The following is a 10,285-nucleotide window of genomic DNA, read 5'->3' as shown; positions in this document are numbered from 1 at the left end:
CCTTATGTCTTTCTCTGTCAGGTCTCCTTTTTCTTGAACTATTTTGCGTTCTCTAAGCACTAGTTTTCATCCTTTTTTGACTTTCTGAGGGCAGCTCAAAATGCCTGAGCCAGCAGGGTCGAGGAGTCTCACTGGCCCTCGTGTGTACGAGGACTCCCTTCTTCCCTCCTTGTATGGGCAAATCATGAGCTTGATAAAGCCCATCTGGCTGCGGGCTCACCCTTCCCCTGCTTGCCCCATCACATATGCCTGTCCCTGCAGATTTACCAGCCCTGGGGATGTCTCTGTCTGTGCACTGTCTGTCCTCAGCAGCCTCGCTACACATCCAGCATCTCTGCCCTGGTCCTGTGCTCAGGATGCTGCTCCTGGAGAGGTCTGCCCCACCGGGGTGGGGGGGAGTGGCGGGTGGCCGGGGGGGGGGGGGGGAGTGGCGGATGCCAGCTGGGTGCTGGGGCAGGAGCCACGAACCCAGAGGGAGGGGAGTGTGGCCCCGGGATGGACGGTGGCACTGGGGATGTTCCTTGTGCATCTGAGGAGTTGGTGACACTGAAATCGAGAAAAGATTTAAGCCTTCCTTGCAATTAATGGCAATTATAAATCCTGCTGTTTCTGTTGTATCTCAAAATATATCACCTGGAGTGTTTGTGCAAAAACAATGGATGCAGGGTGAAAAAAACACCGAACCAGGAAAAATCTACCTGGTGCAGAGCCACTCCCAAGCCTGTCTTCCAGGATGCCAAGACACCCTCCTCCCTTGTCCCTTTGCACAAAGGTGACATTTGCAAAGAGCTCAAGGGCAGGTTTTTCCATGCCAAAGGCTCAGCATCTCCCTGTGTAGCAGCGATAACCGGGTTTGTCAAAGAGCTGGGTCAGCGCCAAGGGGAAGTGCAGTGCTCTGTGGGAAAGTCTGGCCACTTAATTCGGTGCCCCCGTCACAGTGAGCTGAGCCACCCTGTGAACCTGTCATGAGGACACATGCTAGTGACATATCCTCTTCAGTCCCATGTGTGGTGAGATGCTGAGGTGTGTGTGCTGGCTTCCTCAGATGAATAAATAAATATTCCTGTGGGGCTGAGACCAGGTCGGCAAATAGCTAATGAGAACTGAAACCCCAAACTGAAATTACCACTCTTCTGGCTGAAGAGGGCTTAATTTTTTTTCTTTTTTTTTATTTCTTTTAGATGTAACTGTCTTGCAGGGGGGAATGAATGAATCTTTGTGGCTGAATCGGGCTGCATGAGAGCCTGTGGTCCTCAGCCTGCCCCACAAGCAGGGTTCCTCTCTGGCTTCACTTGTACCCAACATGCAACCTCCTCACGGCATCCTTTCTAAGAAGTGAATTTGGGGCAGCAGGGAGCTGAGTCATGATGTGGGTAGTTGTCCCCTGCCAAGGACATTTACAGAAGCGCAGGTTCGTAATTGTGCCTGACTTTGGCATGCAGCAGCTTCCCCGCAAGCAAAGTGCAAAACCCAGTGCAGCAGTGTGGGTACCCTGGCACAAAGCTCCTGACGTGTGTCTCGGCAGCTGTGTTTCGGGTTGGCATGTGCCTGTAGGACAGGATTTGGTGTCAAATGGTGGCTTCAAGCCTCCTCCTTAACCATTTGCAGCAAGTGGGGCAGCAAGTTTTCTCACAACCTGTGGTGCCGTTGCCTAAATCAGGGTACAACTGGGTAAACCTTGATTTGTATCAGTGTACCACACTGTGGTACATCAGTGACCCTTTTGCCTTGCTTCACCCATGTCCAGTGCAGTGACCAGCTCCTGTAGCCATGCTGTACAGCAGCGTCAGGTTCCTGGTGACTAGATTTGGGGGCTTTGTCCCCCTGACAGGTGCTGCTTTTTTTTTTTTTTTTTTTTTTTTTGTTTTTGCTGCAGTGACTGCAGCAGAGGCATTGCTGGTGTTTGAGGGTGTTGTCCCTTTAGGCTTGCACCAGTGTTCAGTTCCTCTTCGTGATCGCTTCAGGTCCGGTCATGGAAGCAGGTGTGAAACCACACAGTGGATGTGATGGGTGCTTCTGGTGTGGAGCAGTAGGAAATGGGGTCCTCTGGTCAAGAAGGAGATCCATTGCTCTGTGCCTGTGTGAGAAATAGGGAATTGATTCCCAAGGGGATTGATGCCAGCACCCCTCATCTCACCTTTAACTGCTACTCTAGACGCATTATTTCCTCCACAAAAATGAGGACTGGGAAGGGACAGCTAATGAGACATCCTGTAAGATATGCCAGGAAGCTGCTTCGATTCTAATGCTGCCTAGAAGAATTGACAGGCTGCATATGACCTGAAATGGCAGAGATTTTCCCTTGCAGACAATTAGTTACAGATAAACAGGAATTAACCAACTGGTGATTGCAACCATTACAGATTGGGTGGTGGTTTTTTGTATGAGGAGAGGGATTTTGAATGGATTCCATGTAACTGAACTGCCTGGAAATCAGCGAGTTTTACAAGGGAAAAAGGCTTCTGTGGATGTCATTAATTCCAAAGATATATTCAATCTGGTTCTTTAGTTACTGGGTTGCTTTAAAATGCAAATTAACTACTTGCCAAAATCAATTTCTTTTGCAGCTTGAATTTCAGTGGAGTCCATCTGGCATCTGCTGGGCAGTTCAGTGACTTCCTGGGGAGCATGGGCCCTGCACAGTTTGTTGGGCGTCAGACCTTGGCCACCACCTCGATGGGTAAGGAACACAAAGATGTTAGATGGCTTTAAATTAATCTTGAACAGACCGCTCCTTCAAGCCACCTAATAATGTGTCCAGCATCTGCTGATCTACCACTCCCCCGCTCCGTTTCTCTCTTAAATCAAGTAAGCTTGGCTGAAAGGTTTTGCTGATTGCTGCCAATGCGGCATTAGTGGGAGAATACCAGCTTTATGCTTTCCTCCGTCATATCTGAAAGGCACAGACTAAGTAAAACACAACCAAAATCCTGAAAATGCATCCTGTGTATCTTTATGTTTTCTTGCTCTGTAAGGCGCACTGGGCTCTGTAAAGATTTTCTTACGGTTCGCCGTAATTGCCTTTTCCAAAGCAGCCTGCAATTAATTCTAGGTGCTTCAGTTTGGGGGAGGTGAGAGGCTAGCTGCCACTGAAGAGTGTGAGACTGAATCACCAAAGCCATGTTAGAGGGCTGACGTTAGAGATTGCTTTTGAAAATGTGGGCTTGAATCACTGCAGAGCTGCTCCAGAGTAACGCAGGGGAGACCAGGCACTCAGGGCCTACAGTTTGTTACAGCTTGTAGCAGGTGTGACATGAAGATTGGGGTTTTTTTTAACATTTTAGTAGCCCACAGATGTGTTGTTTTGAAAGTCTTCTGTCTATTCTGACATTTTGGTTTAGGAGATGTGGAAATTGGCTTGCAAGAGCGAAATGGGCAGCTAGAAGTGGATATCATTCAGGCTCGAGGACTGACACCAAAACCCGGCTCCAAAACACTGCCAGGTAGTATGCTTTGACCTCCTAAAGTAATTCATGGAGCCCCAGCCTCCTGCAATGCTTGTGAATAGGAAGCATTTTAATTCTGCTTGGCTTCTGCAGGAATAAGCAGTCTCTATGCGGTATTGAAAATACGGCTGGTTAAGCAAATCTTTTGACTGCTCTAAATGCCTTCTTTAGAAACGCCTGAGACACGGCACTCTCTCTTTTCTAAAGTCAGCATGAAGATTTTTTCATATTTGACCATATTTATTTTTTCCAGCTGCTTACATCAAAGCTTACCTGCTAGAGAATGGCGTGTGCATTGCGAAAAAGAAGACAAAAGTGGCCCGCAAATCATTAGACCCTTTGTACAATCAGGTGTTATTGTTTGCTGAGAGCCCCCAGGGCAAAGTATTACAGGTAAGATGAACAAGTCTCAGGTCTGCCTATCTCTCTCTTCTACCTCTCCTGGATACTAAGTCTGGCAAGGGATCTGAATAATTAATGTAGATGAGAAAAAGCCAATGTTTTTGTTGGACCAAATGCACTTGATCTGAATGTAACAATGGAAGGGAAAATCTTTTTTAATACTCAAACTTATTATTATTTGACACCTTGCCAGGTAATATGAATGCCTACCAGGAAAAGGTTTATTTTTATTTTTTGAATTCTTTTCTTCCCGCCCAGTTAGGAGATCGGTAGTACCTATAGATATTAAGCAATTTTGCATTATAGGTTATCTTCTGTGTTTATACGTATTCAGAGCATTCTGCTTTGGCCATCACCCCATCACATATTCTACCTTTTTCTACCTCTTTTCTTTTACTGCCATACATTTTCTGCCGTACTTACATTTTCAATTCTGCACTTATGTTTACCAGAGTGAAGAGTGGTTTGCATTGTTAATTCATACGTAAATAATTTCCATCCAATAAAGCCTGGATAAAATCCACTGGTAATACTGATGTAATTAATCTGTGTGTTTCTAGTGCTTACCTCCACTGGCATATGAATTGCCAGCTAACCTGTTGGATCCTTCTCATTAGTGAACTCTTCCTCATTTACTTTGGTTAGAAGCATTTTCCCCTGTTGCAACGAGACTGCACGTTTTTGACTCAAATGGGGTGGGACCTGGCTTGGTCTGCTCTTGCCTTGCGTGAGTTTCCTTGTCTGCTGCCTTACTGCTAGGAAATGCACTTATTCCAAGAGAATAAAATGAGGAGCTCATCTCTCTGCCTGTGGCCGTGCCACCAAACCAACTTTCTACAGTGGCTTGCTCTATCTCATGCTGACCTAGAGTGTTAATTTTTGTCTTTTAATTGATGTTCATTATCTCTGCTACCTCATTTTACAGAAAACTGTAATGTTCTGGTTATTTGGAGCCTAGGGAAAGAAGCTGTCAGGATTAGCCAGAGATCACTTGTCACTGTCATAAACCATCCTACTCATCCTCTCCTCTTCCGAACGTGGACTCGCTCTGGAGTCAGTCGTCACCTTTGTCTTGAGCCACATAGGACCACTTGGTCATGTGCAGACCTCCAGCATGCCTAAGCCCATGACCCTCACTACATCTGTTGTTCCACCCACTGGTCTCCATTGTGTCGTAAGTGTGATTCAGCTTTCCCTGTTTGTCTGCCAGCTCTTTCATTAGACCTTCCTCTGCATCTTCAAGCCTTTCTTGGCAGCCTGTTCTGGTTCCCCTGCATGCTACTCCATGTGTGCCCCTTACGTCACCAGTCCCACTGCCAGCGCTAGGCTCCTGCCCTTTCTCCAGGTGAGTAGCCATGCCTCATCACCATCTGCCCCTCTCCCACCAGCACCGAGTGCAAAAGTTAAGACATGCTCTTTTTCTCAAACTGTTGACTCTTGACCCAAGCTATTGCCCACCTTTTTTTTTTTGGTGGTGTGTTTTTCCAGATCACGAGCCTTTCCTGACCTTTTTCCACAGGCTGCTTTTTGTTGTGTCCAAGGCCCTTTACTGTGCTAGGGCCAGGTTTTGTGTGCAGATGTTGGAGCTGCAGCTCTGGGAATACTTGGTGCATGCGCTGTCCCTGCCCAGCAGGTAGAACAGCAGAGTGATGTCTCATCCACATGTGCATTTGCCTCTTTTCCATGGGGGGAAAAAAGAAGTCTGATAACATTAGGATTTGTAAAACTGTGCTGAAAAAAAAAAAAAAAGTAGAATCATCAGCCAGGGCTTCACATTGCCTGTTGGTAGTGTAAACCTTTCTGCTCTTCTGGGACTGCAGTAGAGCCCCCCGGGAAGTTGGATGAGTAGAAAGAAGGATTGATCAGACTTGTGCTTCCCAAGCAAGTGTGCGAGTTGGAGGATTTAACTGTGCTCCCCCCTCTTGTTCCGAAGGTGATAGTCTGGGGAAACTATGGACGCATGGAGCGCAAGCACTTCATGGGAGTCGCCAGGGTCCTCCTGGAAGAACTGGATTTGTCAACTTTAGCAATCGGCTGGTACAAGCTTTTCCCAACCTCCTCGATGGTAGATCCCACTACAGGCCCGCTCCTGCGTCAGTCCTCACAGCTTTCCCTGGAGAGCACAGTGGGACCCTGCTGTGACAGGTCTTAGTGAGTAAGGAAGGGGGAACTGCTTTTGTTTTTTAAACATGCTGTCAAGGTTTTGTTTGCTGGAACTCTGACCTCAAGCGCAATGCATGTTCAATCAGTTCTTGTGGAGCTGGAAGAGGAGGATAAACCAGTGACCTTAGACAGAAGACGACGGGGAGGGCGCTGTGCCTTCTCCGTCCGAGGAGGAGGTGCCGTGGGGCATGAGTCCTAGTTGTCAAATTAGACATACGCCTCTTGTTTCACTTCTCTCGCTGTCATTCTTGGACCCTTGTTTCAGATCAGTATTAACCCTGGAAAGTTGCAGCATTTGAAAGCATTTTGGGGGAGTAAGGAAAGTATTTTTCTTGACTGTGCGTCTTAGAAATTCCTAATACAGATTCTTTCATGAGAAAGTACCTGAAAAATTCAGAGGCTGATATCTGACCTAAAAAGAGCAGGAGCAGAAAGTTTCAGAGGAAGCATTAGGGTTTTTATAAGGCCTTTCTTCTCGAAAGGAAGAAAAAGAAAGAAACCTGCAACTCTTTAGAATCAGTTCCACATCACTGAGTCACGTTAACTGTAACATTGCCGTCGCTGTGTTTTCAAACTGTGCCAAATTACCAGCAAGTGTCTTTACTGCAATACTTGTCTAACACTGCTGATGAAGCATACTTGGTGGGAGAAGAAGTAGCACCTACTTAGACCAGACAGTTTGAACAGAGTTTGAGTTTAGCAGGCTAATTAACTGCAGTTTTGCTCAGAAAAAACCCCACTAGAAGTGGGAGCTCAACATCAGACTTGCAGCTTGAGATATGTTTTGTATTGTCAAGATACAACGTTCTGCAATTTACTGACTCCCATACTTGTTGGTGTGCATCCTTCAGTCACGATGTCTTCTATGTCCTGCTTTTCTTCCATCTTCTTTGTACTGGTACATATCTGCTGGAGATGCTGCCCTTCCTATTGTGCTATGGACTGACCTGAAACAGGACTGTTTTACTCTGCCACGGGAGAGGAGATTGAGGTTTCCGGGGGTGCAGAAGAAAGAAACCTCAGTTTTTCATCTGTCGGGAAGGTGCTGGAGAGCACGTCGCCTTCCTTGTGGAGAGAAAGGTGCTTCAGGCAGTCTCAGCGGTACACAAACATTGTCAAGTGTCCTGAAAGAGGAGATGCAGTCCTCAAAGTATGGAGAGATAGTGGGTGAGGAATCTGAAGACGCAGTGGTCACAGCGTGTCTATTTTGTTAATTAAAGTGCAACACTAACTGTAAACGAGTCTTGTAGATTAAGCCGGTAAAGCACATTCTCTGAGCTGCTGAGCTACAGCGGCTGCTGTCAGCAGAGTCACGTGCTGGAGTAAGGTGTGCTAGATCCTTCAGACAAAAAAAACCTTATTATCCAAAATCACAGAGATTCTCCAAAGATTTTCTGTTGCTAGACCTGTTTCGGCTAGGTTTTGCCATAATTCTTAATGGGGGTTTGATGACTGCTGTCGCAGAATAAGCTTGTGGAGATGTTTTACTTTGTGATTTAACAGTGAAGGTCCCATGTCGTGTTTAGGAATGAGCAGATTCTTGACCTGTCGTAGAGGCATACTGAACATTTATTTCTGCATGTGGACCTCAGCTTTGTTAGAATAAAAGCATGAGTGTTGAGTGGATGGTAAAAGCAGTTGCTTTTGGTCCTAGCTTGTCTATGGCATTTTAAATTATTTTGAGATAAATTGCAGGATAGATGCAAAAATAATAGGCCTTACAATAGTCTCTGTAAAAAAATGATATAATATAAAGGAGAGGGGAGGACGAGAAGGGACATAGAATGAATAGTTTTTTGAGTCTTCAGTGGCAAAAGCCTCAATATTGCAGATAAATCTCTTAATTTCCTTGATCAAATAAGTCTCTGGCCTCTCACTAATTATTTTTTCTAATCATATTAGACAATTTCTATATATTAGCTGAAGAAAGTTTGTTGCATGCTGGTCAAACTATGTTGTGGCTCTCTCTTTTATTTTTGTTTTTTTAAAAAAAGCACATTTACTGTAATTCAAGTCAGCATCTTTTCCTCTTGGTATGTAGTGAGTACTAGGCAATATTGTACAATACGTGTATGAACTAGAATAGATTAGGTAGATTTAGTGGTTTGTAGCACTGGATCTTTTAATAACTATGTCTTTAAAAGGACCGTGGGGAGCTCCAGGTACATGCCAGACCTGGCAGCTGAGTAACAGGGCTTCTGTCTTAAGTTATGCCGAAAACTTTATATTGGTACTTAGTTTGGACGTTATCTACTAGTAATAGCTAGGTAATCATGGTTTTCCTGTGTCCAGTAAGATGAATGCAACGTTTTCGCAGTCTTTAATGGGGGAGTAGGAGACTACATATGCCGAAAGCATTCCCTCCGAAAACTTTGTTTAATGACTGTTTGTTGAAAAGCTCAGTTCCTGTATGCCTGGCAAATGCGATGTGTCTCTATATCCTACCCCTCCAAAAACTCTGCAAGCTCAGTGATGATCAGTTTAGTTACAATAGGACTACTTAACACTGAGGACTATCTTCCATATGTTTTTAATCATACTAAAAGGTCACTGTCGAGGTGAAAAAGTTACACTTCTACTTCTGTTAGTTTTGTTAACGTCTCGGATTCTGAAATTTGGAGGCAGTTTTAACAATCTGCTCCCTCCTGTTTTCTTCTGCATTTTTTACGTGGTTGATTGTAGTCCAATGGTTCTCGCTTTTGTTTCTACTCACTTCCAGCCCTGTTTCTCCCCAGTAAGCGAACGTGGCAATCCCTGGCTGCCACGCACGGCAAAGTCATGCGAACTGGCAATTGCAGATGATCTTCTTTCATAAAGCAGACTCACAGGAGCCCTTCTGAGAGTGCCCGTGGGGCACAGAGTGAGGCCAGGAGAGCTGCACGGTACCCTGCAGTCTAAATTCTTGCTTCACTCATGCCTATGATTCCTGCACTGATCATGGCATGTTACAGTTAAAAAAGAAGTCTCCTAGTTATCCATCCAAGGCAAGTCTGAGGCTTGGAGTAGTTTATTTTTTAAAGCCAAACTTGTTTTTTCCCCCCCAAATTTGACTTGCCAGTTTTTGTCTACAGTGATGTGATATGACAGTTGGGATTACCAGTGTAGTTGTGTAAAAAGTAGCAGTTTGCTAGAGTGATGAGCAGCTGAAAACTAAACTTTGTTCCCCTTTGCAAGTCGTGACCGAGTTTTTTCCTGTGTCTGAGTCTAGCTGTTAGTTATAGTCAGGGAAGGGGAGAGAGGGGAAGAGCAGGAGACTTAAAAAAAAATAATAAAAGGCATCATAGTATTTTTGGTCTGTGAGTGGTGATGAGGGATGAGACTGAGGAGAGAGAAATACTTGCCCAGCTCAGGGTTGATTCCCTGTTCCTTGTGCATGAAGTACCACGTTTTAATAGTAATGGGAGGATTGCCAAAAAAAATGGAGAGCCAGTCCCTAAATGTTACCTGCATTACTATTACCATGGAAGACAAAGCTTGATGCTGAGAGCAGACTGATCTCCCCCCAGTGTTCCCCCGCACACAGGGAGAGCAGAGCACCAAAACCATGCCTCGCGTGGCTTTGTCCTCTTTGTGGTCTGAGCAAAAAGCAGGCGTGACCATGGTTAGTCCTGGTTTGTTCAGGCAAAAAAATGTGCTATTCTCCCAGTCTCCTGGTGTTGCTTTCCCTTTGCCCCAACACAGCTGGGATGCCACAGAGCCAACAGAAGGTCCTCACTCTGCAATTCAGTCCATGCGTCCTCACCCTGCAGCCGAAGCTGCCTGGGCAGGCTGGAGCATCCCTTTTGCACTGCGCGTGGGCGACTGTCCACGGGCAGGGTAAGGGCCAGGTGACTTCATTGTTTAGCCAAGTACATCCCCACTTCTTGGCCATGGGTTGTTTCAAAGGACATTGCAGAATTACTTGCTTTGAATGAAAATACATAATTATTGTTTCTAGCTGCCGGATCCTTTATCAATGTACTGCTCTAAATTTGCAGGTCTTCTGGAGTATGAATATCACAAGTTCCTGTAAAGGAGCTATTTTTAAGATGTTGAGGCAGTTTAACAGAATCTCAACCTAAGCATGTTTAGTCATGTTTAGACAGCAAGACAACTTTTTTATGAAACTCATTTTAAGTTAGTTTATTACATGCTGTTCGTAATATTTTAAAACAGGAAAAATATTTTTCTTTAAAGATGAAATGATGTATGTTTTTTAACAGATAACATAATTTAGTGTTTTCAAAAATGTTTAATGTTCTTGGTATGAAGTTTACTCATTCTTTTGGTTTCTA

At 45.0% G+C, this 10,285-nt stretch overlaps 1 protein-coding gene across 1 annotated transcript in view; it reads left to right on the top strand.

Annotated features, from left to right (window-relative positions):
* RIMS4 (regulating synaptic membrane exocytosis 4) overlaps window positions 1-6,000 on the top strand; it is a 16,393-nt gene extending 10,393 nt beyond the window's left edge. The window contains exons 2-5 of the mRNA XM_010294479.1: window positions 2,568-2,680; window positions 3,342-3,443; window positions 3,700-3,839; window positions 5,782-6,000. Of these exons, the coding sequence (XP_010292781.1) occupies window positions 2,568-2,680; window positions 3,342-3,443; window positions 3,700-3,839; window positions 5,782-6,000 (574 nt within the window). The remainder of the gene's footprint in view (window positions 1-2,567; window positions 2,681-3,341; window positions 3,444-3,699; window positions 3,840-5,781) is intronic.
* Window positions 6,001-10,285: the final 4,285 nt, after the last annotated feature.

This window comes from Phaethon lepturus, unplaced genomic scaffold (genome assembly GCF_000687285.1).
Source record: "Phaethon lepturus isolate BGI_N335 unplaced genomic scaffold, ASM68728v1 scaffold21789, whole genome shotgun sequence".
In the NCBI taxonomy this organism is placed as follows: domain Eukaryota; kingdom Metazoa; phylum Chordata; class Aves; order Phaethontiformes; family Phaethontidae; genus Phaethon; species Phaethon lepturus.
Note: the sequence above shows the minus strand (reverse complement) of the source record. Positions and strands in the feature narration are given on the sequence as shown.